Below are 18,560 nucleotides of genomic sequence, written 5' to 3'. Positions count from 1 at the left end.
CCTGATCCTGCAAAAGCCTGACATCACAAAATTAAAACTATTCACAGCAGTAATGTGCTCCAGTGATGACAGCACATGAGGAATCATCTCTCCTGCCAGTCAGGAGCTGATCGGTGCAGCAGCAGAGGAGCAGTCCTGCACCACCTCACAAAATGCCCCAGTGATACCAGTTGGGTCAGTGTTTCTCTGCCAGCCTGGACTGGCTGCCAAGATCAAAGCCAGTGTGCTAGAGTTAGGAAAAAGGGGGAGATGATTCTGCCATCACAGGCATCATCGAACCCCTTCTCTATCACTCCCATTATTATATATTAAATGCATAATCAGAAATTCTCTAAGAGACCACGAGAGCTTCCTTGCAGAGACATAGGGGTCTTGCACAGCAAAGGTGTACCCACCACTATGCAAACAGACTTTGCTAGCATTAGCCGCAGCGCTCATCCATCTGGTGATATGGGTAATAAAACTTAATTCTCACAGCATAGGTACACTGCTAAGGAAATTACACTGGACCCATTACTGGAGTTACCCTGGGTGTGTACACAACATACATTCTGCCACACATTCAGCAGCACATCCGCTGCCCTTGGGTTGATCTGACACCAAAAAAAAAAAGCTGTGAAATCACCTGGCAGCTATCAGGAGTCGAATCTTGCAGCCCTCTCTCCCAGCTCTAAGGGGCTATATACTCCTCCGGAGCTGCAGAGTATTCTCTACACCCTTGAGTTAAGAGGTCACCTCCCAGAAGTGCCTCTGCACTTGTAAAATCAAGCTCCTAGCACTGGCAAAGCCCCCGCTGCAAAAAACCACATTCCAGGAAGGCCAGAAACACACCAGCTATAGCTGACACTTGTTCAGGGCCCTGGGAGCATACGTGCAGTTGATGAGTGCTCTGCAACAGCAATGGGACACGCAGGGAGTCTCTCCTATTTTGCATTTGTTAGCATATTGCACCAACAACTTTAAAAAAACCCAACACACTTTGTAAAGCTTCTGGAATGACATAGGCTATAAGTGAATGGTTAAGGTAGATAAATTTCAAACCCAGACAAGGGATCCCTTCACTCATACCAAGTAACTGTGCAACACACTCTACCCATGTAACATTATCTTTGATTGTGATAAACTCAAGTTGCAATACCGAGATCATCAGTGGCTAGAAGCCTTCAGTCTCACAGAGGAAAGAGCACATTTGGTACTTAACATTTCAAACATAAATAGCATTGGTTCACTTCAAAGGAATCACATCTTCCCCTTGGAAATCAGCGGCCACTTAAAAAGGAGAAAAATATCTCTACTTGTGAGAAAAAGAAAATAGCTGTAAAGATGACTCACCAAACTCATCACATATACTTTCATTTTCTATTAGAGTAGGATGATCAAATGTATCCCGACAGTAGAAGATTTGGGGGTTCTTGCTTGTTACTGCAATGCCTCCCAGAGCTAAAACAAACTGGTCTGTTAGTATTGAAGAAGGCTTGTCCTGAATGCGCTTTAACATGGAACGATATCGACAGTACTGTGGGTAGCTGAGAATTAGCAGGTTTGAATCTTCATCATCCTCACCTGGAAGAAGAAAAAAAAAAACAAACAACTTTTAGTATGTCAGAAAAAATACAGAACAAGAGCTGTAACTCGAGCATCTCAGAAAACCCATGGCCCACTGGTTCAGTCTTTTCTCAAGATCTTTTACGGCACAGTAGTTTTCGAAAGAAAGGTTAAAAACAGAAATTTAAAAAAAGGTTTATTGAAACAGCTTCTTTTCTGGCTTTCTGTTCAGTCCTCCCATGCTCACCCACAAGGACTCTACCTGGATGAGTAAGAAAACACCGCTCTGCAGAAGTTGGCCAATGGTCTGAATCAAAGTGCTCTCCATACTTTGCCAACTTGGCTGCTTTGATAGAAACATTATCTCAGCTCCCTATACAACCTTACTGAACTCATGTTTACACCAGCTAACGTCTTTTAAAAATGATAATATACAAGCCCCAGAGCATACAGCTATTAATTCTCCTTTGAAGCATCTGATACTGGCAACTACCAATGAGTCCCTGGGCCAGGGAGGTGGACTGATCTGACCTGGCCATTGATGCTGAGCTACCCCAACAGGTGGAAATAACTTTCCTCACATTAACTGCAAATGCATCAGGACTCAATAAAACACCTGCAGAGCACAACGAGCAAATGAATTTTCAAACTGCTCATAATGTTGAAATGTGGGCCCAAAATATAAAGCAATCTAGAGCTCAGACTTTTCCATTCCCCCAGGTTTTAGATGATAGTAGGCATACGGGCAGCAGATCTTGAAATACCACAATCAAGTTTCATCATATGATAACCAGCAGGAAACCTAACAGCAAAAGAACCCCAACCAGAGACACAAACATGAGAAATTATTCATTTGCAGGTATGCAGCCAGTACTTAACAGCACTTCTTTTTATGCTCATTTATCTCCTCAGGTGGGGTAACTGAACATGGCTTTCCATGCATGCCAATGAAGACAAAGCAAGAGCATTCACTTTACGTTTTCAAGCTGTACTCTGATTACTGAATAACTCAGCTATTTCTTCTGTCAGAGACAAAAGGTCTACTATTTAATCCCATTACCAACACTGAAATAATCTTTCTTACCTTTGAAGTAAAAATCACTTCAGATATTGAAAGAAATGTCAGATCAGTTCTCCCCAACTAAATATGATGGCACAACTCATCCTGAGTCGCGTGAGGCAATGGAAATGTTGACACATAAAAGGCTAAATTTTAAGAAGTCTCTGGAAGCAGATATATCACCTAGAATGTCATCACTACAGATGAACGCAATGCCGTAAAAAAAAATCAACATGGCAGACAGACTTGGGAAGTACTGATTTTACAAGCGTAGCTCCTGAAGCCATCACTTTTAAAAAATCAGAACTTTCCCCACTACCCTGATGTAGGTGGGGAGATCAAACAATTTGTGTAAAAAAGTAAGAGTAATACATTTTGGTAAACAGCATTTTCATTACTTTTCTAAGAAAATAAAATTTATGGCCTAAAACCTCCTTTGGTCAATAAGGATGTGGTCATGTTTTTCTTTGTTTTCAACAAGTAAGTATTCCATAAGCCTACACAACAGCACGATTGAGCCAATTGCTCCTGGGAATAAGGCTCTCTTCTTTATTAGGAAACTCTAAAAATCAGATCAGGAAAACTGTTCTAGGAATTAACAAGCACATGATCCATCCTTCAGCTCCTTCGAGAGTTTCATATATGCCTGTCTGACAGTTATTACTACTTTATACCTTTGTGTAGATAGTGGTGAGCTGAATCTGTTGATCTGACAGCACTTTTCTTATGCCAGGATGTGGTCAGCTTTTTAAACAGGGTGTATATAAATGTATGTCCCATGTGCCTTTGTAGTAAACCATTAGTTTCTAGACAAATGTGCTGTAAGTCCCTGTGCAGAATTACACAAACTTTCTACCCCTGACAACTGACGGCTTAACTCAAACCCCTGGCATAAATTAAAATCAAGTCATTTTTTACAGGACCACTTTTATACAAACTTGTGCAGCTCCAACAAGTACTTTATGATGCATTTGCTTCCCTTCCTTATTCACTCCAGGTTCAATAGATAAATCTAAGAATGAACAAAGGCTGAATAAACTGAAGATTTGTTTAGTGAAAGACAAACAGAGTGTTCCTGGAACAAAGACTTTTTTTCTCAACCACGCCCACATGAGAAAAGAGAAATAAAAGTAGACAAATCCCTAATAAAGTGCAAGCCCAAAGAAGAACTATTTTTTCCTTCTAGCAAAATCTAACACGTGCCATTTAATGGTGGGCTTAGTGTATATTGCTGAATTTTTTTCATAAATATGATCAGAAAGAGTTTAGTCTCAGGAGGAGCAGAGATCAAAATGTGGATCACATTCCATTAAAATCAAGAAAAACAACATAATTTCAAAAAACATTTGACTGAGATCTCAGAAAACCGAGATGCTGTATTTCTGAATCTCATTTTAGCTTCAACAGAGAGAACATGGTAAAAGATAATACCTACAGTATGCCAGTTGTAAGGCTCAACTGAAATTACTTTAATCCCATGCTTATATCATAATTGTGTGTTTTAATAACTCCCTCCAATGTCAATTTTTCATTTATTTATATATTTCAGGGCTGAAAACAGAGAAACTGTAATTAGAAGGCTAGGTTCCACCCCTGCCTTCCAAGTGCTGCCTATATATGCATAGATGTAATCCAACAGTTCCCTTTGTGAGGGGTAAAGAGAGCTGGGATTTGGCACAGCCTGGCATTTATGTTGGATTACATGTTCTTCAAGTTGTCTTTGTAAGTAAGAGATGCATGAAATGCCAAACACAATGAATCTATGCAAGAACTGACTTTTCAAATCAGCGCAACCATTTTTAATATGTAACGCAAGACAATTAAAAGCCCCAAAAGAAAAAAAAAATAAAGCCCGCTAAAAGCACGAATTCCTAACAAATCCATCTAGATCCAGAACTATTTACAGAGCGAGCAGAGAAATACAAAACTGTAACTCGCTTTTTGTTTGCTTGTTTCGGAAACATCAGCCTATAATGTTATTGCTAACTGCCATAATCTACTCTCAACATCAGTAAGCATTTTTTTCTTTAAAAAGACCTTCACACCAGGATTTTATAGAGCTTGATGGAAAAACTATGCATGTTCCTTCCTGTACCTAATTACCTCAACTGCAAAAGCTGCCAAGTATTTTGCCCTTTAGTTCTTTTAATCGTATTAGTGCAAATGCATTTGGATGCCAACAGAAACAAACATTTAAAGATTTTTGCTTAAAAGATTCCAAATATGTATGAGGCTGGTGCTAGAAAAGCACACTCCACTTCTTCCCAGAAAGCACAGAGGTATTTCTGCGGAAGAAATATGAATTTGTGCCTCTTGTAAGAGTAAATGTCTAGTTTCGACCCAATTTAAGTAAAATAATGTCAATATGAACTGCTCTCACAATGATTTATGCTACCTTCTGTTACTTTATTACATTAGACATTCCTTTCTCTAAGCTTTATACTTTTCGCCGTGCTCCTAGCAACCACATAAAGGCTGAGCACCAACTTTACGCGCCTGGCACCCTTCCAGGCTCGACTGTTATTGATAATTATATTGAAGTTTCAATTTAATTGCTACTCTGTTGTGACACAGAATATTTTTTGTAATTAGGCATTTCCCATTTTCTGTCCATTCATTTTTTGTATTACTGAAAACAATTTTTTTCCCCCAGAAAACAGAAACAGAACAATGATGCAGATAAGGGTACGTACATCTGTTACTATCATTACCAACACAGTAATGTGAAGGGAAGAAAAAAAAAAATTAAAGGAAAAAAAAATCGTGAATATAATTTCTCGGAAGGTAATTTTCTTTTCAGTTTAAGTGCTCTTATTCTTCTTACAGTTACTCAATGATTTCCTGTTCTAATTACAAGACATTATACAGAAAGTAATTTTTAAAAAGGAAATGTACTAGAGCAGGAGGCTAAATAGCGTCACTCATTTGGTATGGTTTGAAATTCCAAACTTTTGCATCTCTTTTATCAATTCTCTGCTCTACCTTTGTGCAATATATTCTACCACAAATCTACCATCTCTTTCAAGGCAGTTAACACAAATATATAGATTGAATAGGAAAATACACTTGCAGTTAAACTGCAGGCAAAAGAAAAAAAAAAAAAACAACCCACATTTTTTTCCTCCTCAGTATAGCTGGTAAATTGGAGGCAAGCCAAGCCTAGGAGTGGAAAATATTAAAAAGTAAAAAAAAAAAAAAAAAAAGAAAGAAGAAAGCTTGATTAAAAAGTGAGAGAAGAGATATTCAGTTCTAAATCTAAATGAATAAGCCACAAACTATTTCATAAAAACATACTGTGACGTAAATTACACATCAGTATTGCACTGTTGTGGTTATTTTGAGAAATGGCTTGTACTGTAAGTCAGCTGGTAAAACCCCACCCTTAATGATTTTGTAATTCTCCATACAGCAATCAACTGGAGCAGTCATGAAATTGCCAAGAAGGAAAACAGACAGAGCTGTAGAGAGTTTGTAATAAAAAGATAATGCACTTTTAACATAACAGAAGTAGAAGATTGGTTTTATTAACTAAAAAAACTACTTAAAAGGTCCCAGGCTTGCCATTTGTTTTGATAAATGTTGACACAGATCTTCATAAGATAAGCAGTGGAAGTATCAGGGGAACCAGATAAAATGGGACAATGCCTTTGGTGTGTGGGTAGCAAATTGAGCAAGGGAGTAATTTGGAATATAGAGCAAAAATGAAGTTGCAGGGCTCTGTCCGTCAGGCTCCTCTCCCACACGGTGCCCTTGCTACTCCGCCTTCTTTCATTACCCTCAGTTACTAAGGGGGTCTCCCAGAGGATGCACATATCATAATTAGTTTATCATTGCTTGTATGCATGGCTTTGACCATATCATCAATATGTAGCAGAGACAGAGGTAATGGAGGATGCATCTGGATGTCTGGAGGGACTGGGAATGATGAGAGTTAGCTGTGCCGAATGAACACAGCTGTGACTCCCAAGATGGGATGTCTCTTGACTATTTCAGGGCAGCGTTCAGGTGTCACTGCCCTCCCAAGACCCTCAGCAACCCACTGGAGCACACAATGGGACTCGTTTCATCTAATAATGCAGTTTTAGTCGACAACAGCTGTGTAGATCCCTCTGTAGTCAGAGATCTCTCCTTCCAACCTGCTGTTTTGCAAGACATGGATCACCTCACTCTCTGGAGCTACTACTCCCTCATCAATGACACCTAGCTTAGTCTAGAGGCTTAACTTGCAGATCAAATTGAGTGAGTGAAATTAATTCCACGTAAGTGACAAAGAAGTCTGCCCTATGCCAAAGCGATGGTCCAAATGCATGCTAAAAAATCCCCTCCCAGCTGATACACTTGCCATCAAGATAAAAAAGGTTGATCTCATCTATGGCAGTGGACTTTGGCTCTTCCAGCTCTTAAGATAGGATCCAGTTCTCCTTCTACTTGCTGGCTGATAGCTGGCTGAATATGAGCCAGCAGTGTGCCCAGGTGGCCAAGGGCATCCTGGCCTGTATCAGAAATAGAGTGGCCAGCAGGAGCGGGGAGGTGGTTGTTCCCCTGTACTCAGCGCTGGTGAGGCCGCACCTTGAGTCCTGTGTTCAGTTTTGGGCCCCTCGCTACAGGAAAGACATGGAGGTGCTGGAGCGTGTCCAGAGAAGGGCAACCAAGTTGGTGAAGGGCCTGGAGCGCAAGTCTTAAGAGGAGCCGCTGAGGGAACTGGGGTTGTTTAGTCTGGAGAAGAGGAGGCTGAGGGGAGACCTTATCGCTCTCTACAACTCCCTGAAGGGGGGTTGTAGTGAGGTGGGTGCTGGTCTCTTCTGTCAGGTGGCTGGAGATAGGACGAGAGGAAATGGCCACAAGTTGTGGCAAGGGAGATTTAGGTTGGATAGTAGGAAAAACTTCTTTACTGAGAGGGTTGTCAGACATTGGAACAGGCTGCCCAGGGAAGTGGTTGAGTCACCATCCCTGGAGGTATTCAAAAAGTGTGTAGACGGGGTACTCCATAACGTGGTTTAGTAACATGGTTTAGTGGGCATGGATGATGGTTGGACTCGATGATCTTGAAGGCCTTTTCCAACCTAAATGATTCTACGATTCTATGATTCCCTCGTCCTACTCCTTTGGCAAGGACTTTCTGCAGTACGGGTATTAGAACACAGGTGTAGATGGGACAAAGACATGTGTAGCTGACCCTTCAAAACCAATGACTGCAGGTCAGGCAGCACATCTCAAAGCTACCTGTTCTAATAACAACCCAAAGCCTGTTCTAGTAACAACCCAAAGGGAGATAGCACAGCTTTCCAGCACACAGAAGAGAACTTACTACATGACTACTTAAAAACTCTGAACCTTTCAGAAAGTCCAAAAGCAACAGAAACAGCAGAACGATGAAAGAGTAACCAGAAGGAGGAAGAAGAAACTGGGTCTTTATGACCTAAAGACCTTTAAGAGGAATTGTGCAATGAGAACATGTTCCCAATTCACCATCTAGTCATAACCTGCCAAACACCCCCAAATCATCACCCAGATAACTGCAGCTGGCCAAGAAGCAATGACAATCATCACCTACATCTCTGGGTACTCCTTTGAAAGCAAGGATGGCTCTCCCAGTGAAATAACCTTCATGGGAGAATTATGTCTGGCTCCTTGCTTGACCACTTCTCACATCGAATCCTCTGTGCAGACACAAGGCTGAGAACCGCAGTAGGAATCCACGTCCCTTTGCACCAGGCTGCTGTGATCTAGGAGCAACAGCTGAGGAGTAGCTGCATCTTCGTCACGAAACTACTTCTGCATGCTCTAGCACAGCAATCCACTCTCTCTCCCGTGATTAGGGAAGACTTATCAAACACAGCTCTTCCAATCCCCCCTGCCTTTTCATTCCCACGGTCTTTGTTCGCTCTAGTAACACCACTCCGTGTGCCTTGGCTGGCTAATTAATCATAAGACCTAAAAATATTAATCCAGGAATCATATTTCTCTCACAGATAAATGCAAATACAGTAATGATTTAGCCCCATGAAATGGGACAGGAAATCTGTGGTTTTGGGTTTAAATAAATTTGGGTAAATTATTGACACAACAGGGATACCGCTTCATTGGCAGGACCCATGCTACTCATCCTTGCTTTGAGAACCCCCCTCTATTTGAATGCTAATGTAATCAAGAACAAAGGCAACATGTTGCAGGATATGGAACACAGTGATTACATCTATGTTTACCAGATAATGATGATGTTAACATGTTGCCTGTAATTCTTATGTGGACTTTTGCCTGCCTGATTTTGCTTTTACATTTATCAAAAGGCAAAAGCCATTTCTGCCAATATACAGAATAAAACACACAGCCTTTCTGCATGTATCAGATATTTCTTCCCTTGTAAGGAGGAGACAGAGCTAATTCTGAGAATTTTGTGCCACTTCCCCAGCCCTCCGTTTTCTGTCACAGTGCCAGCAGAGCGTCAGCCATTCAAAGAACTCCTAAGATTAGTTTAACATTTGAAAGAAAGAGAATACTTACAAATCTACTGGAGATTGAAACTACTGTTCAACCCAACACCAATACAGTCATTAAAAAAAAAAAGGAAAAAGACAGCACCACCTAATACATACTTAAAGCACATGGTGGAAGAACATTTTACAGTCAGTGATTTGGATCTGAGTTGTTCTAGTCCTAGTTAACGGGGACGAAACCAAGTATGTTGATCAATGACTGACAGTATGTCCACATAACCAAATCTTCCATAATATTTATCTTGTTAAATCACTTTGAATTTGAATCATAAATTCAAGTTTTGAAGAAGACAAAAGAAATCTAATACTGAAAAAGTTTCCAATCAGCCATTCAACAACCTTTTTCAGACCCTAATTCTTCAGCTCCTCATAACTGCAGCTCCTACCCTGCGCTCCCAGGATCCTCCTGCACCTTACGAAGCGGGTTTATGAGGTGTTTCTAGACTCAAAAGAAGAGTGACTGACAATCGTCATTTCCAGCTTTTATATAACCCTTCCATCCACAGGCCTCAAACTGCTTTATGGAGGTGAGTAAAAATTATTATCCCCATTACACAGAGAGAGAAACTGAGACAGAGAGAGCTTAAAGGATTTATTCTACAGCATCAGGCAACTTGGAGAGCAAGGGAGAGAGCAAACAGGCCAAGCAGAAATCCTTGTCGGGGGGATTTCTAGGTAAGTGAGAGTTTCCTGTTTCCTCAAAAGGGAAGTGGCCATCTCCAGCCACCCCAGCCAGCCTGCCTGCCTCCACCAGAGCAGGGGATGGACCAAGCAGGGGCTCTGTGTTGAGGCTTCTCTCCTGCCACAATCATTTTCCCTGTCCCATACAATCCCAGTCACTCCTTCATTTTATTTAGCTGCTGCCTGGTTGGGATTACCTTCCCCCTTCATGGAGGGTTTGCAAAGCAGCGGTGTGCCCTCCCGCCGAACAGCAGGTGACTGCCGCAGCGATAGCTGGAGGAGCACAAGAAAAGTGAGCTGATGCTGGGGATGTGGCCAAGTTCAGAACTGGGCTGTGAAATCGCCTCCCTGCCTCCCAGAATTTCCTTCTCTCCTTACTCCTCAGGTCACAGGCGTGGGTCAGCCCATGTCCAAATGGCCACGGCTGGCTACAGAAAACCACTTTGATATAAAAGGTTTTTAAACTGCCCTATTAGCTTTCTAAAGCAGATGGAGATGGAGGGAAGGGGGAGACTGATTGCAGAAGGGTGCACGTGCTGCCTGTCCTCTTGAATGTTCTGGGTCATGTGGACCATTCAGGTTGAATGTGCATAAGCTTTAAAACAAGTATTTATCCTGGTTGTCGTGGTTACTGATAAGCAGCTTCAATTCTGCTGATAACAAAAAGAAGAAAGAATTAAAAAGGGGAGGAGGGCTGAAAACGTAATTTGGTAATATGACGAAGCCAAGAAGAGGAATTAAATCACATTAAACAAGCCAATTGTACTGTAAATGGCTCTGCCTCTGTATTTGCTTTTAAATATCTAAGGCTCTAACATGGCAGCTGCTTCAGTTTTAACAAACAAACAGTAAAAATCCCTTTTAATAACGAAAGGAAATAATGATATACTTTGCTTTAGCTGAATTCAAACATAATTTAATTTTTCCTGAGGTGAGATTTGCACAGGGAACAATCAGATAATAAGTGTTATCATTCTCATAGACAAAACTGAACCAGCACTTTGCAATTCAAAGTGCTATTTAATGCACCGTTTTCAGCAATCTCTGAACACCATCCAACATACCACTGAACTACACTTCAGTACTTACACATAAAGCCTGATCTTGCAAATACTTGAGCATGGGAGTTATGCTACAAACATAAGTACTTCCACTGCTTCTGTGGCTGAAGTTACACATTCCCTGAAGCACCTTCGTGATGCGGGTCACATTCAGTAACTTCTCCTACACCACCTTCTCATCATCTTTATTATTATTATTACTATTACTATGATTACTTGCCTTGGTCTCCCTTTCTTCTGAAGTGTAGCACTGCACAGAGTAGAATACTGGAGAATGAAAAACTCTAGCAGAGAAACACGCAACTAGAGCCACCTGCAAGGGAGGGGCACACATTCTTACAGTGATGACAACCACTGGAACAACAAGCTCAAGGACGTAACAGGTTCTCCAATCCAGTGCTCAAGACTGAGTCTTTTTTTCCTGAAGATATTCTGTGGTCCGATGAGTTTTAAACTTGTGGTCTGTTGTGTGCCCTCTGTGCTGAAGAGGTCCGCAACAAATCTATACTTGCTTGGGAAAATTTTAAGGCATGAAAAACTGAAAAAAGAATGGAAAGCCACTGATAGTTAAACTGAGTTACTGGGCTTAATACCAGAGTAACCAGGTCTCCTGTTGTCTCCTCTCTCACCTCCGCACACCATTCAAACACAAATGAGAGAGAAGCATATGCAGCCTTACTTGTAAGGGACTGTTACACCACCTCTTCCACATGGCAAAATCAACCGCCTTCATTTTCCATTGCCCCCAAAAGTATGAGTCAAAAGCCTTATCTTGGTGTTTCACACAGGGAACTTTCACTATCATTCTGAAAATTCGGAGGAACTGCACGCTCCTCAAAATAGCAACGGCAGAAGCAGCCGGCCTCAGAGCTGTGACATGAGAGGTGGAGAGTGGAAATGGTCCAGTGATTTAAACAGTCGAGCTCTGCTTTTGACATTTATGCCCTCTTTGAAACCCTTAATGAAGTAACAACCCCGTTAATTCTTGCAGGGTATTTAGTACACATAAAAACTGCATTATCTACTATTTACAATTTACTACACACAAGCAGTATCTGGCTCTGTATAAAAATAACAAGCTCACTGTAACCCTCCGCTCCCTAACCATACTGCTGATTTCTTTGACACATGGAGAAGTGAGAATAATTACATTTTACTCAGTGCGTCTCATTACACTGATTTAAGTAAGATTTCCAAAGCTGCAAAAATATGCTTTTCGATTTCATTTGTTTCTAGCAATTCACTCTGAAGATGGTTAGTAAAACCTTCAGAAATCATCATCAATATGGACAAAAATTTTACCTTTCTCATGTGGACATTTGACAGAGGGATAATAGGGTCTAGAAACACCACAGTCAGACGTTCCTTTTCTATTTAATGTTTCCTTCTGTGCCAAACATAATATAACAGACAAGTGTTAGAGAGACATGCAGGGGGGAGCCTGAATAGAGAGCTTTAAAAGAGGTCCTTAATAGAGAAGCTGTATGCTTAGTCTTCAACAACATTCAATGGCAATTTATTTGCAGCCATTTTCTCATGTAACCTTTCACATGGGAGCAGGTAAGATAGAGCACAAGACAATTTGTCAACTGCCAGATACGAACAAAAGAAACCATTTTTAATAAGCTTCAGTGGCCCCTTGTATTTGTTTTGCAACATGTTAATAACTTTTTTGGAAGCCAATCAAAGACAAGAAGAGAAAAAGAAGTCAAGCTGGGAAACGAAAACCACAGTTAAAGAATTTTACAGATAAACTTGTGTTATCATCTGCAGTGTAATAGTGCTTAAATCCAGGAGTGGCACAGAATTAGAATTAGCATGATGCCATTTCTTAAAAAAAACCCTAAAAATTGCAATTACAAAACTGCTAGCACCTTATTTTTTTTCCCCAGGAATTTGCTGTCCTTTATCTCATCCTAATGTAGTACATACCTGTTCCCCAATACAACCTTATTCTGGTTCCCCTCCTTCCTGGTGACAAGGTGAAACTCAACATGAGGACTATCATGAGGAAAGACCAGTTAGGAGTTGCCGAAATCCAGGCAACGGACCCAACTCCCCCACACCACGCTCCCTCAGCTACTCGCGGAGTCTAACCTCCTAACTGAACTTCTCATGTTGCACCAAATTGTTGCTCTGAAAAACAAACCAAACGTAGCTTCAATAGCCGTTACAGGTATATGAGTAACTCTGTGGTTGCTCATTTAATCCAATTCTGCATCACAACAAAGCAGACTCAAGCTGAAAAGGAGTAATAAGAAGAAGGTGTAAAGGAGAAGGGAGCTAATGTACTCTCCTGTCTAGGATACAAGGACCAAAAACTCAGCAATCTGCAGGAGAAGATGAACAAACCAACTGTGCTGAAGTTCCGCAATGCCAGAGCCTTCCTGTTTGACCAAGGTCATATTGTTAGGTCCTTCTGTGGCACAGCATCATTTCTCTGGAAAAGGAATTAGTTGCAGGCATGTGAGAGCTTGTGGGCCAGTTGCTCCTGATTCCCTCCCCTTTATGAAGGCACAAGAGGAGGTGCAGAGAGCCTCCTTAAAATGGTATCTACTGATGCCTGTGCCAAAAAGATTTCTGCAGGGCTAAGGTTCAACTGTTGGACCAAATGCTGATATGAGCCCTCAGTCCCATTTCTAAGGGAAGCGTCTTCTGGTACTGAAGAAAAGTCCAAGTGCCCAAACAGGGAGGCATCAAAATCCCAGCAACATACACTGAAAAATCTGATGAAGCGTTAAGAAATATCATTAACGTTATTAAAACATAGAAAATTCCCTTGGAAAATTTCACACAGGCCTTCCCATCTCGTTGCACATTACTCATGGCCTGAGAGACGTGCGAGGAGCAAATGGAGAGAAACAAAGCTTCTCTCCAGTTATTCTGGACCGAGTCCTAGTCTCACTGGTAAGAAAGACCTGGCTTGTGCGCTTCAGTGAGAACAGGGCTGGTCCTTTGAACTAGATTATTATGGCATCTGTAAGAGAGGTACAAAAGTATACAGTGAGAGAAGATGCACCAGAGAACAAAAGGAGCTGCTGGTCAGATGACAACCCTCCTCATTGTGATGATGAAAAGACTCCCAGACTTCAGCAGACACACACCTTCAGAGTTTAGTATCCTATCCCCAAAATTAGATTTTGCCTTGTAAGGACTATGCAGAGGAGTCTGTTACCCAGTGAAGAAAAAGAATGTAAGCACTTGCTCTTCAAGAGAGAGGAATGGCCTTCTGAATAAGAAAGGGCTCCCTGCGATGGGAACCTACCAGCCCAGCCCCATGCTCCTCCTGAGAACTAATACAGGATTTCTCTTCCTCTTCTGCAGGACCAGGAAACCATTCCTGGAGAAGAGGAGAAACCGTGCTACTTGAATTATCTGAAAAGGCCTCAGGTGGAGGCAGGGTGAGAAAGGATTTCAGGATAAGTTATGCCTATGAACTAAGGAGAAAAAGCAAGTATCCTCCCACTCTTTTCTCTAGGCAATCTCTCTTTCCAAGTTTTCAGCGAGAGCTTCAGTCTGCAGTGAATCTGCCCAGGAAGGGCCTGGCAGAGTACTGCCAATCTTCCAGAAAACACCAGGCAGCTTGTGCCTGGCTCCTGATGGGCTTCTGTTCCACACCCAGCAGAGAGGAAGGCTCCCAAGTAGAAAACAATCCTAACATACTATCTACTAGTCTGGAGCGTGCTCTAATAATAGATAGCACTGTCTATTTCAAAGCACTTAATGGACGCTAATTAGTCCTCAGGGCATTCCTATGAAGCAGGTAGATAGATAAGTATTATTTCCCCTGTTTTACATATGAAATAACCTCATCAGAGATGTTCTGACTTGCTTAAGGCCACCGAATGAGTCACTGAGCTCAGCTCTCAGCAGGTCCTGGCTCCCAGACCTGTGCTCAGACCTCTCAGCCATACCTCTTTCACAAGTGCAAAATCTTCATTTCAAACATGGAGGGGAGAGGAAAGAAGATCAAGAAGGGGTGATAACACTGGGAAAAAATACTCTCTGAGAACGGAGCTTCCAGAAGAACAACAAAACAGAGCCTTGTATCTACTGAACGCTAGATACCAAATCTAGGACAAGGAGAGAGATGAAAAGCACACTCTGATACAAAATTGTAAGAGTTTTTGTTATGTATTCTCTTCAAGCAGGCATAGCTATCTATTGTGATTTGTAACCACTGCTAGTGTCAGTTAAATAGTTTTAGACTCCTAATTTCTAGCATGGCCACAAGTGTTAAAGAACATATGAGGGCAGCAGGCAGCAGTCCTGGACACGCAGAATATATATGCTTAGTACATACATGTAAGTTATGTGCCCACACCCACAAAGTTACACCGAGGTGTTGTTCCATGCTAGAGACCTTTGTGGCTTTAGATACCACGCTGCCCTGGTAGGCAGGAACACATAAATGATGGATTTTATATCTCTTTAGGAGATTCGGAAAGAGCAGCAAATGTTTTTAGCCACCATTCGTGAACAGCCAGGACTCGCAAGACACCAGATATTAAGTGGCACATGCTTCGTCGAACCAACAGCATGCTGTATCTCCCACTACTTACTCCTCTCGACAAGTGCAGAGCGAGCTGGGCAGATTATGCCCTAAACTTCTAAGACTCCAAATCTAATACACTCTTTTCACATTCCTGAACATGCCTCTCAGCGACACCTTCCCCTTCAGCCCGCAGCCCCCCGTCCCACTGACTGCTTGTGCTTCCCATGACCACATCGCGTCCCCGTGCCCCTGGGCTCTTCTTCTCCGGCCATGACTGCCGGGGATCACCAGCATCAGGCGGCTGCGGCCCGGTTCTCGCTCCCTGGGCATGCCTGCCTCTCAGAAACCTGGACTGATGACCGCCGGTCACAGGCTGCAGAGCCTAATCTCATCTGTGCAAGGAAGCAGGATTACCTTTCTCCCATTTCAGCCAGGGGAATGGCTACACTGGCATGTGCCCCCTGTTCATACGGGCAGGCCAGCGACGCTTCCCCCGTGTAACAGCCCAGCACCGGCCAGGACAGAGGACCCTGCAGTGCAGGGTGCTGCATTGACCGCTCCTATTCCAGAGAGGTGCTGAGAGCAGCAAGACACCCAAGATCCACGTGGAGATGAGAGAATAACAGTACTGACCGTACAAGTCCCACGTTTCTTATTCCAGACACACTTGTCAGTCCATTTCTGACTCTCAACTACACAATTAAGTGAACCAGGGTCCCTGAAAAAGTGAACGCAGTGTGCTGGTCCCCCAGAACGTTCACTAATTGCTTGTGCTAAAAATAATCTTAATTTTTGCTTCTACAGGATTCAAGGACCAATCCCTACCAACTACAGGCTATGCAAAACATTACTTATTTTTCAGAGGGAAAAAAATTATGCAGTGCATTATCAATCTCAAATGGTGATGTTTAAGCACAAGTTTGATGAACTACATGCAGCATAATACAGCTGCTTTGCATTTTGATTCCTTTATTTATAGACCACGGCAAATTAATAACTCAAAAATGTTGTTTCAGGCAAAGTAATGGACACACAATAAAACTATTCATTTCCTCAAAGGTCACTCTAGGAGAAGCATACATTGTTTAGAAGCCTACCAACAATGCTATTGTTCCAAAGAAAAGTGAAAATATATAATGAGCAGTTAGTGCCTATATCTGCATCGGAGACCCTAAGCTAATTTAAAGTGCAATCTTAAGGCAATCAATCATACTCTAAAATTACTTCATTTTCCAAACTGTTTACACTTTTAAAGTTACAAATCCACTTTCTGCTATTTCAACTCACGATTTACAGCTACAGATTTAGCCTGCCTTGGCTTGCTGCCAAACTCTAGTCATGAGGGAGCTAATGATCTGAACAGATCAGTGTTTTATAATGGAGAAAAGCGCATGTAAATTTCCAGCATGTCTGCAAGTAATCAAGGCATGCTGACTATAAATGAGGCGGCCTCACATTTATTTTAGGAGAAATATCTTAAAGCCCCACTTTTTATCTGGGCCAACAACAACAACAAAAAAATTAAAAAAAAAAAAATCCTTTTTAAAAGGTACTCCAAGATTATTCCAAATGATTCTAAATGAAACTGCTAGGGAAACAATATGTTAAAGAATAGTACAATAGCTAATTTCCTTTAGTGTTTCTATCTCAACCAGATCATATCCTTATCATGGCAAGCTGGAACATTAAACTCTAGTTCATGGAATCAAAACACAAGAGTGCTTCATATTACATTATAGAAAAATGAGCCATTCCTTACAAACAAGGTCAGATTTCTGGAATGCCAAAGGTCTACATTTAAACAGAGCTGGGAGGAGGGGAGGCTTTGCCCACCCCGCTCTCTAAAAAGCAGTGGGAAACTAGACCAGCAATCTAAATTTGTTTTAATAGCCAAAATGGTAGAAGGAGAGCAAGAAGTCTCTTGAGAGATGATACTTAAATTAAGTATGATCTTTATTGTTTCATTACAGTGGCATAGCCAAATAATGACTTTCTGTTACTGTACAAACAATGCCAGATCCTCATTTTCTAGCGGAAATAATTACTCTATTCTATCATTTTCTGCTTACCATCAACCTACACCCCCCTCCCTATGTAGGCAATGGGTTGTGGTAGGTTTGGGGCTGGACTGAGAAAAGTTTCAGATTTTCTCCTGTTTTTAAAGGCCATACCAAGGAGGCATATTCTGACCCAAAAGTGGCTTTAAGAATGGAGCTATAAATATTCTTGTGTTGTACTTCATGAAATTCAATCCATCATGATGGATATTTCTGTTATAACATTATTACATGCCTAAACTCAATTGTATAATTGGATAGGGCCAGAAACAATAAGCTGGCATTGCTTTGTTACAGCATACTACAGCTTTAAAATACCTGTAAGCATAAATCAACATAATTATTTGAAGTTCTGTCATGAAGAGAACAGGAAAAGAAAAATTAAAATAAACTAGCTGGTAAAGAATCTCATTTTACTCTCTAGAGACTGAAAGTTTTTACCGGATTTGAGTCTTACCACCACTACAACTGGGAAAGTCTTTCTCCTTTCTAGGTTGCCTTGAAAGGCACCTCCTCCAAGAAAGATTTTGCCTCCTTACAGCTTTCCAACACAACTGGCAGGCCTGCACCGAGGAATCCCGCAAATTCATAGTATGATGGATGCATCTCCATTGCAGCCATTGAGACCAGGGTAACGGGGAGCTGGGGCTGGAAGAGACAAAGCGATCTGAGCCCCCCCACAGCCAGCCAAAAACCTGGTGGGCCACAGGTTCAGGGGCCGAGTATCAACCGTCGCTGCTGGGCCGTTGGTCATGCTAGAAGCCCTAGAGGGAGATAGCTGAAGTCCCTCCTTGCTGTGGAAGCAGAGTCAACTGAGCATTTTTTGTCCCAACTTGTGAAATATTTTGCTACTCATCTGCACAAAATAATTTACTAACTCCTCCTGACCTCTCTGCACTTCTTACCTCACCACAGTCGGGATCAAAACCAACTGACCCTTTTCTTGCTCTTCTTCTACCCCCAAGACATATAAGCAAGAGCCAGGGTGCAGCTTTGATGGACAGCCCCTGGATTTGAAGAGGGTTTGCTGCCTGTTGGTTTATTTTTAATTATTGCTAAGCAACTGCAATCAGGAGCTGGCCCTCGTGAGACCATCGCCCAGTTGAGGCAGAGGACAGAGCAGAGGTGAGCACACATGCTCTCCGGTGCCTCCCCCCAGCATAT

At 41.9% G+C, this 18,560-nt stretch overlaps 1 protein-coding gene across 1 annotated transcript in view; it reads right to left on the bottom strand.

Annotated features, from left to right (window-relative positions):
- ARID5B (AT rich interactive domain 5B (MRF1-like)) overlaps positions 1-18,560 on the bottom strand; it is a 107,825-nt gene that overhangs the window by 70,210 nt on the left and 19,055 nt on the right. Inside the window, exon 2 of the mRNA XM_010567902.1 lies at positions 1,333-1,563. Within this exon, the coding sequence (XP_010566204.1) occupies positions 1,333-1,563 (231 nt within the window). The remainder of the gene's footprint in view (positions 1-1,332; positions 1,564-18,560) is intronic.

This window comes from Haliaeetus leucocephalus, unplaced genomic scaffold (genome assembly GCF_000737465.1).
Source record: "Haliaeetus leucocephalus isolate CR32 unplaced genomic scaffold, Haliaeetus_leucocephalus-4.0 Scaffold229, whole genome shotgun sequence".
NCBI lineage: Eukaryota > Metazoa > Chordata > Aves > Accipitriformes > Accipitridae > Haliaeetus > Haliaeetus leucocephalus.
Note: the sequence above shows the minus strand (reverse complement) of the source record. Positions and strands in the feature narration are given on the sequence as shown.